This window comes from Chlamydotis macqueenii, chromosome 5, assembly GCF_036417535.1.
Source record: "Chlamydotis macqueenii isolate bChlMac1 chromosome 5, bChlMac1.mat, whole genome shotgun sequence".
NCBI classification, from domain to species: Eukaryota; Metazoa; Chordata; class Aves; order Otidiformes; family Otididae; genus Chlamydotis; species Chlamydotis macqueenii.
In genome coordinates, this window is record NC_141560.1 from 61,437,484 (window position 1) to 61,452,408 (window position 14,925).

The following is a 14,925-nucleotide window of genomic DNA, read 5'->3' on the forward strand; positions in this document are numbered from 1 at the left end:
AGAATCTGGGTCATAAGTGTAGGCTGATCTTATGAGTTTGGATTTTAGCTGCTGCTTGTGTTCTCCAGAAAAATCGAGAAAGTACACCACTGAACAAGCTTCATCTTCTCTTTTATAACCACGCAATGAAAGAGACAAATTGTGTGCTTGTTGTTTAGCTAAAAAAAAAAATTGAAGAATGAAGCTGTGCTGGGAAATTTAAAGGAAAGAACCCAGGAGAAGTAATCACTAGTAAAATTTAATTTTACAGTCTACTCACAGCCCTGTGTGTCTCTGTGCGTGCTGTGGATAAAAGTGAGGATATATGTCAAAATTACTTTGACTTCTAAATTGTGTTTTCTTCTTAATGTGTGGTTGATGTTTCAGAAATAGTTTTATCCGTCTTCTTGGACGTAGTTCATATATCTAAAATTCTCCAGTAAAGATTAAATTTATGAAGATAAAGTGTTGCAGATTTGCTGGAAATGGTGGATTGGATCTCTTTGAGCATGCAGTTGATGAAGATTTCCGCACAGGACATTACATTTGATAAACTTGGAGAAATTGGACTGTAAAATTTTAAGAAGGATCGCAGTCTAAAGCAAATTAACATAATACAGATTGTGGGGTTTGTGGTTTTCTTTGCCCTTCTCTGGCAACTTTTTTTCTAATGATGATAGGAATAGATGCTGCAGTCTGCTAACATTTTTGTTTTATAGTTGCATGAAGACTGTCAGCTGATCTTGAAATTTTGTCAAACGAAGAGATACAGCATCGGCTAAAATTTTCTTTTCCTTTTTAAACAATTTGGTGATGTAAGAGCTCTCATAAGGGACCATCCCATTTTGATGGTGGTCATCTGTGTTGTGATGCTGATTGTGTGGAAATACAAGGGTTGCTGAAGTTGTTTAGATCTTCTTTGTAGCTCTTTATTCTCTAGAAGATGCTTGTGATATGGCTGACAGTTTCAGTGTGACACAGTTCTTGCTATTTGTTAATATTTTTATCCACTAAAAATCATGATAGCATTGCCTGTGTCTGTTCGCCTTTTTAGGTGATGTGCCTGTTAGCCATGGACTGAGATTTGGGTGCTCTGACATGCATTATTAATGCTTTCTCTGTGTTACAAGTTGAAAAGGCCGAGTCCTTGAGGGCTAATTATTCCTTTTACTGACCTGATGCTTTCTTATATGACCTATATTTAAATATTAGTTACTCTTTATTGTTCTACAACTTTAGATAATTGAGAGAATTAATTGAGTGTGCTTAGATCTTTGTCTTCCTGGGTTTTCAGTGTTGGAAAGTGTTGGGAAAATGCCATTTTCTCAGCTTACTTGGATCTGTAAAATTTTGTCATTATTCCATTGCCACCTTCATTCAGGATTGATACTTTTCTCTTTTTAGATATATTGAAGTTACTATTTAAAATCTCTTTATTTTGTCTAGTAGCCGTTTGGCAATGTTATTTCTATTACTCTGTTCAGGCAGAAGAATTTATCCTGCAACTCACGCAGCAGTGGATTTTAGTAGAAGGAAGTTGGTGGCTTGATTACGAAAGCTTTTGTGTAATGGTTGGCTTCCAAGATTACTTGGAAGCTTGCAGAACTTCTGGATTACATTCCTAAAAATCAGAAATACTTCTACCTCAGTAGGATTTATGATCATGTCAAAGCAAAATACAAACTTGAAGTGGTGATTTGAAAGTCTGTTCCTGATTTGAAGCAGTCTTCTGTCTGCTTAGTGACGGAAATTACATGCAGAACTTGAGCAGTTTATCTCTACCCAGTGATCCACCCATACAAGTCCAGTTTTAGGATCGTTAGGTTGTAAAAGTATACTACATTTTATTGGTGAAGTCTTCTTTTGATTTTTCAATTAAACTCCAAAATGTTCCTAACTTTACTCGTGAATTGTTGCCTGCTGTCCTCTCAGGTGGAAAGTGCTGCTGAGGAACTCAGGGTGCTGTGTATAATACAAGATACCACAAATTCCAAGACAGTGAATGAGCGTGTTACCTTGAACGTGCCAGCTTCCACGCCACTTAAAAGGCTGTTCGAAGATGTGGCTTCAAAAGTGGGCTACGTGAATGGAACTTTTGATTTATTGTGGGGAAATGGAGATAATGTAACTGATACGGTATGGCAAAAGTGCTTTTTATTACCTCTTCATAGCAAACATTTGAATCTTCATATTATAGAAAAATGCTGTCTGTATTGTCTAGTGCTCATTTAATTCCTTTAAAAACCTGTAGTAGGTGCATCAGAGCAGACTAACACAACTATTTCGGTTTGGCTGAGTTTTACTTTGCATTATGTCTACATCTTAGTTGCAAAATGTGCTCTTAATTGATATATCTATTTATTCATTAAACAAAGGAAATAAATATGATCATTCAGCTATAATGCTAGTTTTCATTATCAGTATGTATTTTTCATAATAATACCCATGATGATTAATCTCTGTTTCCTGTGGTCTTGTTTGAGAAATGTTTCCTTCTCAAAAGAAGCATGTTGTGTAGTGACTTTCCGTATTTCTTATACCTGCTTGAATTTATTGTCTACAAAAAATATGATTACTGTAACTTCAGTGCTTTATTGTAAATCAGTGTTGATTTTAGTTAATGATTTCTATAGATGCCTCTAAAAAACTTCGTAAGATTCCTTAAGAATCATAGAATGGTTAGGTGTTAGTTTATTTCAGGTCGTGTTTATGCTTGCTGAAATTCTTTTTTTTTTTTTTTTTTCTCCCCCCCCCTCTTTAAAAATGTCTTTGCAAGCTATATAGGACACTGGTTGGTTTGGTGTTCTGCAAGAGACTTGTAAACCAGTGTCTTGACTCCTGAAGAGATGAACCAACTTCTAAGGATTAAACTGCACTATAATACTTAATTTATACTTTTTAAAACTGTTCCCAAGTTCTTTCAGTACTAGTGATGAGTATGTTTTGTTTACACTGGATAATTATTTTCATTTCATCTTAGTGTGTCAGAAGCTACTTCAAGCAATCTACTTGGATGGAATCTGTTAATTGCATATAGATCTGTTTTTAAAAAAAAAGTGGTTTTTGTTTTGTTTGTTTGATTTTTTTGTTGTGTTTTTTTTTTTTTTTTTTTTTTTAGCAGACTCCAATAGATCAGAACAGTGACAAAACTGTTCTTGATGCTGGTTTTGAGCCAGGGAAGAAGAACTTTTTGCATTTGACAGACAAAGATGGTGAGCAGCCTCATATAACGCCAGTAAGTAAAATCTTCATTCATCTACATAAGCTATAGTGTTAGCGGGAGAGAGATGTGTGTTCTGTGAATTGCTCTTGTGAGATCAGAAAATGAAATAAAATTAGGCTGTATATCTCATACAGTATGCTTCTTCAGGAAACTTCTCAACAGACTTTGACTAGTATTTTACACTTCCATGTTTCTCCTGAGTAGGACCAATTCCATTAGTAGTGATTTGCTGTCACATTTTATTCATGCTTATCAAATATGTAGGTAATACTTTGCTGTGAGTAATTTTCTAAGGTTATATAATTAATTAATCATTGCCATGTTTAGAGATAAGTCTTAACAATACAAATTTAATCATATACTTAATCCTTCTCCTTTGGGTGTTTGAAAGCAATATCGGGCCACTCTGACAGAATTCTCGGGAACAGCAGTCCTGTATCAACAGCAGTTACCTGCTTCCAGATTTACCTTTAAGAAAAAAAAGCCCCATATGTATGTAAAAGAACAGTTGACAGTGTTGCTAGAAGCAACTGTCTGCCATAACGAAGTATTTGAAACTTCCTATTTCTCAAATGTGTGATGCATTGAAAGATAAACACAGCTGTGGTTTATTTAAATCGGGGATTGGATGGACTAGTGATATATTAAGATTTATTATTCAGCTCTACTGTCAGAGTAACGATGGCCTACTTAGCCTTTTTTGTGGACTTAATTATTTGAAAAGGGGAAAAAAAACCCCTCACACTTAAATAATTGTGCACAAGAGAATAATTTGAAGATGATTCAGAAAGAATATTGAGTTGTAATTTTTATATCTGAAAAAAACCCGCACCTCATTCTGTATTTCAGTGCAGAAAGCTTTTGCTTCCACTAATGCAGAGAATGATTTCTCAGGGGGTTCAGAATTTGGAGGGCAGAATTCAAGTTACATGAGCACATTCATGGCTGCAATTTTGTGCAATTTGTATGATACACTTAGTAAAATTAGTTTCTTAGTCACGAGAGAAAGACTTAAAAATTCTAGGCGCTTCGGGAAAAAATTGTCTAATTTTTGCATAAAATCAGTGTATTTATGTTTCCAGGAGGAGTCAAGTACAACAGATGACAGTGCACAAGACAGATTTATAGGCCCTCTTCCAAGAGAAGGCTCTGGTGGCTGTACCAATGACTATGTCAGTCAAAGCTATTCTTATTCTTCAGTCCTGAGCAAATCGGAGACAGGTATAATGTTCTCTCTTGTAAGAGCAATGTTAATTTATAATTATTTTAGGATCTTTTCAAATAGCAGTGCTTCGATATTTCTGAAATAAATTGCATTTATTTTAAAAACCCCCATATCACTACTACATTTTCAATTATATTTTCTACAATATTCTCCTATCACTTTGGGAACAGAAGAGCTATATCCCGTCCTTTTTGTACTTGGGACAGTGCAATTCAAGCTCTCTGTCGGACCCTCCTTTTCAGTATTAATCTACTGCTGTGTCCCTGGTTGAGTAGTCAGGATTGTATTACTAGAAAGTGTTCACCTCAAGCCCTGTGTTCCCTCATAGCTTAATGAGTACTTGATACTCTGTTAGAGAGGGGCTGTTGCCAAATCTCTGCACTCCGTGTATTAACTGAAGTCTTCCTACTGTAGCCCCCAGTTGCAGTTTCTCTGACTGCACCATGATTCCCCAAGAGGTTCATCCTCCACTGCGTGGCTCCCCACCAGCAAGGAGAGATTCCCTCTGGAAGGGAAGCGCAGCTCTGCCTCACAAGCAAATGCCAGGGCAGATCGCGGGAGGCTGGCTGGATGCCTTTGCTGCGCAAGGGGGCAGGAGGAGACAGCAAGTTATAGCTGAGTAAGGAGACAAACTCCTGATATGAAATTTTTTGAGCAGACACAAAGGCGACATTCATATTACACCAATTCATGCGTGTTCAAGATTTTTTTTTTAGATAAGAGTTTATCTGGCACACACCTTTTTTTTTCGTTTAATATAACTGCGAAAAGATGATCTGTGTAGACTAGAGTTGTAAATAAAATACACGTTTTAACTTGGTCTCTTCCCAGAAGATGCCTGTGTTTTGCATGGAGTAGCTGCCTTTTCATTTCTAGTATGGAACTAAGATTTCTTTTTTTTTTAGTACTTACTAAGATATTCAGAATATAAATAGACATCTTTAATGTCTTTATTATAATATGCTTTAGTATATGCTGCTTACTTATCAACTGTTGTTGATATTGTATATTTTGTAGTAATATTGTATGTTTTGGAGAAAATCTTAAAATTACAGTAAGATCAATGTAGGTTAATAATTCCATTTTCAGCTAATAAAAATGACACTGATTTTTAGTAGCTATTTTAATTGGTTGTTGTGGGAGAAAATTTTGGAAGATACCTGTGGGTGGGCACTGTACAGACTTTTTTATTTGTATTTTGTATTTGTTCCAAGATGACAGTACAAACCAGTACAAACCAATGGAGATTCTAATTATATTTACATTATAACTAGGGTATTTTTAGTTAGTGTCAGACAATAAGTAAGCTAGCACACAATGGTTTCTTAACAAATTCTCCTTTATTCTGTAAAATATTTAAATCTACTTTACCGTTACCTATGTCCCCATTGATGCAGTATTCAACATTAAATATTGGTTGTTGTTGTGAAATGTAATTCATGATCACTAAAATAGCTTCATGTCATTCAGGAAAATTATTTCTGTTGTGTAAGCTGTTTTTCTCTGTTGCTCTCAGAAATGAGCAATTGTAACAATTGTAATATTCCCTCAATTTTTATAGTGTAAGTAACAATAAATGACAACAGATGGATGCAGTTCTTAACTAAACATTATGACAGAATTGTTTTCTTGTCAAATGTTTTAACTCTTAAAGTGATTTCCCATCTTTCTGTGTTATTTCCATCTCATTCTTCTTGTATTTTTAGGTTATGTGGGGCTAGTAAATCAAGCAATGACTTGCTATTTGAACAGCCTTCTACAAACTCTTTTCATGACTCCTGAATTTAGAAATGCATTATATAAGTGAGTATATTTAATCAAAACTTGTTCTTAAATTTGTAGTGACCTATATTGATAGGAGGCCTTTTTCAATTCCTCTTGTGAAAATTTCCTTGTTTGGATACTGAAAAGCATACTTGAAGTCAAGCTGTATATACTATTATAAATTACATCTGCTTAAAAGCTTCAGATTTTGAGTAAATGCTGAGATTTGTTGACTGTGGAACAGACAAGCTTTTTAAAGAATTTCCCCTGTCTTGAATTTTATACAAAGTGCAGTTCATGTCTATATTTGTGCAGTGAATGGCTTCAAAATTATTTCATTCTTCTTAGATTTAAATAATAGTATTGTCATTTACTGTAGAAATGGAAAGCAATTTCATATTACTTTTCCCAAGAAACAGAGCTTCAGTTAACCTCTGTAATGTGGCAAGCCTCTTTAAATGTAATAAATGCTGATTTAAATGCCTTTTTGAGTAATATTTTCAAAACATTTTAATTGTTAAGTATCTTGTGTTATGAATAGATGGGAATTTGAAGAATCTGAAGAGGATCCTGTGACGAGTATCCCCTACCAGCTTCAAAGACTGTTTGTTTTACTGCAGACCAGCAAAAAAAGAGCGATAGAAACAACAGATGTTACACGGAGTTTTGGATGGGATAGTAGTGAGGGTAATATGCAGCTATTAAGCTTGTATGATTTGCTTCAGCAACTGCCTGTTAGGGGCCTAAACTGCTGACAATGGGAAAAATACTGGAATAATTAAAAATAATTATTAGAATCCACTTGTTTCAATGGAAACAAAATAGCCTAAATGGATACTTTGTTGTGGTGTGTGTTTGATTTTTAAACAAATTATCTGTGAGTTTTAGGCTATTAAGTAAAAAGCCATATGTTTTTGTAATTAAGCTATCATTACAGTTGTTGTTTATAAGAAGTAGCTCTATGAGAAACTTACCTCTGTTTTGAATCACAAATGTCAAGTGCACATCTTCCACTTAAGTAGAAAAAAAAATACAGATAATTCCATAAAATCAAACACTGTATTTGTCTTTGACACTTGTGTAGTGTAATTTTGCCCCATAAACTGGTGATTTTTCTGTGGAGTGATGGTAAGGAGTTGAAAACTTGAGTTTTAGAGAACTAGTGTTAAGTGTGAAATAAGTCAGAACTGGTTTATTTTATAACAGTTTTATTTAAAAAAATAGTTTATTTAAAGAACAGTTTATTTAAAAAATACTCTTCCTTATGTATGCAATTCCTATTATGCATAAACATTTTGAGAAAACTGGCTGCTTATTTTTCTGACTTAACGTCAGAGGCAGCTGCTTGTGGAATTGAACACTGGCCCAATAATCTAGTAAATAATAGGTACAGATTTAAAAAAATTGGTAGCTTTTTAGGAAGTATTCTCAGGCTACCGCTAGTATTGAGGCTAATAACATCTCCTGTTTTAATTAAGATTAATTTAAATTTCTAACAGCATGGCAGCAACATGATGTACAGGAGCTTTGTAGAGTCATGTTTGATGCTTTGGAGCAGAAATGGAAGCAAACAGAACAGGTAAGCATATAAAAACTTTCTTCTGCTCATTCAGCGGTGTGGTATTGTGCGGTTTTGGTGGGTTTTTTTGTTTTTTTTTAAGGACTGTGAAAAATGGTAACTGAATTTTAAATACCAGGTTATTGAAAGTCTCTGTAATAGTTACTAAGTTTTCTTGTTTGATGCAATAATTAAGCTACTCTAATGTATGACTTTCAAGAGCGTGTTGCTTATGTTTTCCTCCCTTGGTTAAAAGAGGAATATTCTGGGCTATAGATACTTAGTGTTTTTTTGAAGCACGCACAGTGTTTAACTCCTGTGATAACTTCCTTACTGTTAGTATTTATTGGGCTACATTGCAGGCTCTTGAAGCTTAAGCCCACTCTTCTAATATAGTGGAAAGTTAGGAATATATTCATAACACATGCTACATTCTGATAAGCAGCCAACTTGTTGTGAGCCAATTTTCAGATTTGTAGATTGGCAAATACTTCCTTTGTCTCTCTGTGCTTACCTCTGGAGACCCAGAGGAGGACTGCAGTATCAGTCTGTTAATGTCTGCAAGATCAGGCTTGTTTTTAAAACATAAATGTCAATTTTGATAGTTTTATAGTCACTCTTGAGATATGACAGTAAAGTATGCTGTGAAGCTTGTGTAATGTGGTTTGAGAAGCTCATTTGATACGTGTTTTGTGCAGTGGTGGGGCAGGGATAAGCAAGAAAACGAGATGGATGCCCTGCTGGGGAATGGTATTCTAAATGTGTACTGATGCAATTAAGACACAATTTTAAAAAAACATTTTCTTGTAAAAGTAAAGAAAAGGAATATTATATTCTGTTTCATTTTTTTTAAAGCGCTATTGAATGTCTGTTTGTTTCAGGCTGATCTTATAAATCAACTGTATCAAGGCAAACTGAAGGACTATGTAAGATGTCTAGAATGTGGCTATGAAGGCTGGAGAATCGACACTTACCTGGATATTCCTTTGGTCATCCGGCCGTATGGCTCCAATCAGGCGTTTGCTAGCGTGGTGTGTACTATTATGCTGACTAATAGTGCATCCATACACACATAGAATACATAATGCGACAGTGGTATAATTTGTTACATGGTAAGTATCATCCTAGATACTCCATCTTGGGGTGTTCGTCTTTGTGCAGTGAACCAGCTAGCAAGTTCTAGAAGATTTTTTTTGGCTCTTTGGTTTATTTTTTGTTTTGATTTTTTTTCTTTTGCCCTTCAATGAGTCCTACTGGTGCATGTATAAGGGGAGGGGAAATGCAACTTTATTGCCTTAGGGCTGCAATAATCAGTTATTTTCTTCCTGATAAGATCTTCTGCATTTACTTGAGATATTTTTATGAGGTCACTAAGTTTTATTTGGGTTGTTCTCTTTATTGGCACATCTGCTAAATTTTCATAGCATTGTTGAAAATCTTAGTGAAAGAACAGAATGTTGACTTAAAATTTTTAGTTTGCCATGTTGTTGCTGTGCTTTTCAAAGTTCACTTCTCAAATACCATATTCTTCTAATAAGCAATTTAATGATACTAAAAAATCGTATCATACATCAGTGTTCTTGGTCACTTTTGCTCCAGCATTACTGATGTTGGCAAGCATTTATATTGTTTAGTAAATCTGTGGAAGTTTTTTTTTTTTTTTTTTTTTTTTCACCTCCCTGAAAGGAAGTGATTACAAACTGTGAAAGGCCTCTATAGTGGCTTAAAATACCTGTACTGTGGATGAAGCTGTGAGAAAGAATAAGAATAAATTGAACAAGTCTGTCAGTAAAGATTGTTTTAAACAAACACTTGTTGTATTGACTTACCAGGGTTATTTATTACAAAGTATTCTTCCTTTTGAATTTACTATGCTGGCAATATTTTTTAAGCACTAATAGTTCATAGTTCTTAACAGTAATTCTGTTAAGAAAAGAATTGTTAGAATTAGGTTTAACTTGCAGTGTAAGTTCAAAGTACTTCATACTTTAAATAACAGTCTCAAAGTAGTGAAGATAAGGGACATTTATCTCAGAAAAAGGATTCAATTTAGTAAAGTCCTTTGAATTCTTTAAGATTGCATTAAATTTTTTTAGAATTACCTAGCTAATTGAAGCTGTATTGATACAAATTCATATTTTATGTACCTGACTTCCCTTTTCACCTTAAAACTAATTTCTAGAAATATTACCTAAACAATTTTTTGTTGTAATTTTTATTCAATAATGAGATTTTTCTGATCTACTAAAGTAATGAAAACTATTCTGTTCATGTAGTTGTATTCCGCATTTAACAATGCATTGTACACATGTCTCAAATGGAAATTTTTTTCTTTGTAGAAGTCTATAGTGGAATGCTAAAAAAGAAAGAAAAAAGACTTTGTATATTTGTAAAAACACAGAAAGCTTGAGCAATTGAGAACTTAAATATCAGATTACTCTTAGTAGTATTTGATATTTCTCCTGTAAATCAGCAGTTACTGGGTTTACTACATTGAGGAAAATAGTTTTAAGATTTTTTACAGAGTTACATGGTTGCAATTTGTATTGGTGCCTCAATTTTTGAGCTTTTAAAATTCATATTCTGATTATATTAAGTTGATTCTCCTCCCTCCATTTCTATTATCTAGAGCAGATGTCATTTGTAGTTTTGTAGTCTTCAACAGTGGGGAGATATGGAGGATACTTGCTTTTGGAGAAGGGAAAAATCGCCTGTTTCTAAATGGAATTCTCTGAAGGTAGTATCCTCCATTGATCCATAGATGATGGTGATCTAGTAGGTGTAGGTAAAAGGATATGAGTGAGAGATCAAAAACTTCACACATGCGCTAATAGGGCTTATAGAAGGGAATGTAAAACTTTTTAGACCTTGCTAGTCAGCTCCTGAGGGAACTTGCAGCAGGCGACACAACCCAAGATAGGGGATCTAAGGAGGATACTACCTTCAAAGAACTCTAGTTAGAGGTAAGTGATTTTCCATTACTTTCTAATAAGAGAGAATGGATGTATGAGCTTTAAGGTTAATCTATAGAATGTCACATATAAGTGTATTATCCCACTGTTCGACATTGTGTACTACCAAAAAACTGTAGATACTTGAAATGTTGCATTTATCTATAAATATATATGTACTACTTCTAAATACATGGGAACATTGAAGATCTGGAAAGGATAATGTTATGCTTTCTTTATTTCCTGATACAAACCAATCCTGAAATTCTTCAGTATGTTTTTAAGGTTTGCATTTTGAATTTTTTTTCTGATTCCCCGCTCCATTCCTGAAGTTCACGTAGTAAGACTACATAGTTACAAACTCATTACAGCAGCTCTGGGGCACTTATATCTTCTCAGTATGTATCTCAAGATAGTTTCTGGAAAAAAAAAAAGTACTTACACTACCTGTATTGTTCAAGGGCATGGTTTAGGAAAACCTGAATCAGTCTTTTCCTGAGGTCAGTAGAAATGCAGACATAAAAATATATAGCTTGTTTCAGAGAGGTAAACGAGAGCAGCAATTCACATACTGATTTTTGTAGGTACTAGTCTCTTTTGTATAGATGCCTGAATTTAACAGCATTAGACATAAGCTAATTTTTTTTTTTACTGCAAAACATAAAAATTTTGCAAGATAAAGAACAACTGAGAGAAAAGTGGATGCAGTGGGCATTCTGATAGCTGGCATGCTGAAATTATATTACTAGGAAACAGTGGAAATTGCTTTGTAACACCCGAAGACTAGTAATAATACAAGTATTCTGGAGATGTAGCAAGTACAGTTCTCTGTCGTTAACTGTTTTTAGTTTTCACCATCTTTTTTATGTTAGATTTTCTTTTGAGGGTGTAAATACGCATACAAGTAGATCTTTTTGGGGCAGAAATTAATTTGGACTTCTGTGTGAACTTACTTTGTGGTGTCATTGCTAAACTAAAACAGTTTAAAAGAGAATATGGATGATGTGATGTGATACTTACTTTTTTTTAAGCTAGATTGGTAGTGACAAGGTCTTGTATTTTTAGTTGAGCATATTCTTTAGACATGGGAAAACTGTGTGAGCTCTGACAATCTGAGACGGCAATTAGCTTCTAGTTTTTTCCAAGAACAGTTTTGCCTAATTGCTATTTATTGTGTAACTTTTCATAAAGGATCTACTCCTCCTGTTGACAGGTTTTATAAATTTACACTTCTACAAATGCTTGCACAGTAATATAGTGGTTAAACTACTGACTGTATCATCCACCATCTTTACGGAGAAGAGTGTGTCTGAGCTGCCTGTCTTTAGCCAGACAATAATTAGTTTGAACTGTTTGTTATGGCATTGTAGTGTGCTAAGTGTTATAAGTCTCATAATCAGAATATTAAAAACCGGAAATACTCAGAACTTGGTTGGAGAAAACCCTGAGCAATGTGCTTTAAGTTGGACCTGCTTTCAGCAGGGAGTTAGGCTCAGATGATCTCCAGAGGTCTCTTTCAGCCTATATTGTTCTTTGGATTCTGTGAACGATAAAAAAGTTTAAATAGCCTTTGTCATACTAATCCATTGCTTGATCATTTATGGTATGTTCTGAAGTGTATGCTGGAAATGCTTAGTAGCTCTAAGGCTACATAATAGCTATCTCTTCGAAGGTAACTTCAAAAGTAGCGTTTACTCTAAAAATAGAGTTGCACAAAAAATGGGGGATATCATGTGATAGGTTGTGCAGCATAGAAGCTTTGTCACTGGTTTTGCTGAGTAAACTGTCAGGTAGAAAATAGTGATCTGCATTAGAATAGGAATTGTATTAAGAAACATCCTAGTCAGCAGAACTAACTTGGGTGTAAAGATTACATAGGAGAAAACTGGAGAAGATGTAAATCAGTAAACCTGAGAAACAGTCATGTTTATTATACAAGGATTGAAAAATACATGGATATTCATGTAGCTCAAAAATAATGGAGTTCTCAAGAGTTTAAACCAGATTTTTCAAAGCACAGCTTGCTATGTGCGGAAAACTACAAGAGTAATGTAATAATACTTCATTCAGTTTTTGGGGGTCTGAAGGATCATCACTTTTTTTTCCATATATAAAACCATAGTATGCTTCCTTATTAAATTGCACATCACATGAGTCTACATAATGATTTATGTCCCATCATTTGTATATTCCCATGCATTTGTATTCATGTTGTTGCATGAATTCAACTTTTTTCTTACACTCAAAATATATTTATATTGTCTTAACTGACATTTGGTTCATAAGAGACAGTTCTGTGGTCATTATGTGATGTCTTCTATGTTTCATGTTTTCTGTATTGGTTATTAACTTTTTTGCTTTTGTTTAAATAGTTCTGAATATGAAATCATTAACTAGTTCACACAGTAGTCAAAATGCAGTAATCTGTTTTGTCCCCTTTGTTTTTAAGCAGAGTTACAACTTGCTTAGTTGTCTGTCTTACATTTTAGAATGAGATTCCTCACATTTCAGAGCATAATCTTACTAAACATTAAGTATTTCTTGCCCTGGAGTAAAAAGCAGCTCAGCCCCTGCAGTGTTTAGGGACTAAATATGTAGACAGTAGTTCAATTCAAACTCTAAAATGTTTTCACATGTCTAGAGAGTCTCTCTGCCTAAGAGCTTTGATTTCAGGGCTGTTCAGAGGCTTTTCTGGCTGAATTTAAAAATGGTGAAGTGAGATGACTGCCTGCAATGTACAGTCGTATTCAGTCTGGCACATTTTTCATTTGTGAGTAGTTGTCACCTGGAATACTGTCCTTCTTAAAAGTCCTTTCTCTTAAAACAGCAGGAGAGCTTTTATAAAACTCTTGCTTTATTATTGTTTTTGCTGCTTCCCTGACTTGTGAGAAAGAAAGAAGGGAAGAATTGGAGGCTTTTTGAAGAACTTGGCTCCTCGGTTTCCTCCTAGTGTGACTTATCAAGCCACATGATTTAGGTAGTAAGCTTAAGTTCTGTGCCAGCCACATTACAATTGATGAGTTTACTCTTCTCAATCAAGCCCCCTCTTACTCAGATTTTAGAGAAAAGCTACGCTCCTTCATAAGAGACAATTATTTTTAAAGCATTGTTTCTGTTGATCTTTGCTTTAAACTGAATGTCTAAATATGCGAGTAGTATTTGTTTTCACCTCTGTAGATGTACAGAAAACTTCTGGGTTCCACTTGGAGTTCAGAAACCCAAAGCCTATCGGCTTGCAAGGTGGCTGACTTAAAGACTTTATCTTTTAAAATCTTGGGATAAAATTCTTTGCTGAATCCATGTCAATATTCTTAGTTAATTTTGTTTGAACAAGTTTGTTCTCAAGTATATACAACTTCTGTGCAATATTGTTCTTGCAAATCATGTTGGGGGAGGACTGATCATCAGTTTGATGATATTTTGAATATTCTTTGCTCTAGTGAGGAGCAAAGTAGAAATCATTAAACTCCTGGATTTAAGGATTAGTGACAGATCTTTTAGGCAGCTGCCAGAGGACAAAATTCCAGTTATCGGTCAGTTGCTTCATAAAGTTTGTTTGAAGAAGCTAGTTCTGTCTTTATAAGAGATGGCCTTATCTAATTCTCACTCATTTGGGAGTAGAAATAAAATACTCTCTCTCTCTTCTTTCCCTATCTTTTACTTAATAGTAGTAATATATTCAAACGTAGTTTCCTAAGTCCCTTTGTAGAATGAGACTAAGGCTGTCATCAGGCAGGGCACTGAGAAACTGAGTAACATTTATTCCAGTCACCTCCCCCAACCCCAGTAATTCTTGGATGGTGTTTCTTGGGAAGAACTCTTCTTGAAATACAGAAGAACCATCTCAAAGTTCTGGGAGGACAGGGCCAAGCAGGGTTAAAAAATAAGCTTATTTTCACAGCAGTTGACTGAACAGACATGACTAAATGTGATGTGCAAAATTACAGGAGTAAATGTTGGTTGATATTGTATGTTTATTAAAAAGAAAAGGAGAATTTGGATTCATCAAATACTGAATGAAATATAGTTAGCAGTAATTTGTAGTTTGACTGTTTGATCTTGCGCTGGGTAGAGAGGTTGTTTTCTCTTAATATTTTCCTGACTCTGTGGCAATATCAAAGTTTACGTCAATCAAATTTTGATTGTAGATTTAAATGACGAATTTGAATATGTTTGCAATTTCATTGTAAATTTATTGTTCTGATTTATACCTACGTAGTAAACA

The 14,925-nt window shown here is 34.5% G+C and overlaps 1 protein-coding gene across 4 annotated transcripts in view; it reads left to right on the plus strand.

Moving 5' to 3' along the window:
* Positions 1-14,925, plus strand: part of USP47 (ubiquitin specific peptidase 47) — a 59,620-nt gene that overhangs the window by 15,548 nt on the left and 29,147 nt on the right. For 3 of the 4 annotated variants that reach the window (XM_086748275.1, XM_086748273.1, XM_086748276.1), the window contains 7 exons: positions 1,912-2,115; positions 3,098-3,214; positions 4,285-4,423; positions 6,134-6,230; positions 6,733-6,878; positions 7,691-7,770; positions 8,631-8,780. In XM_086748275.1, coding sequence (XP_086604401.1) covers positions 1,912-2,115; positions 3,098-3,214; positions 4,285-4,423; positions 6,134-6,230; positions 6,733-6,878; positions 7,691-7,770; positions 8,631-8,780 — 933 coding nt within the window. The remainder of the gene's footprint in view (positions 1-1,911; positions 2,116-3,097; positions 3,215-4,284; positions 4,424-6,133; positions 6,231-6,732; positions 6,879-7,690; positions 7,771-8,630; positions 8,781-14,925) is intronic. The other variant, XM_086748274.1, reaches the window with a different exon arrangement.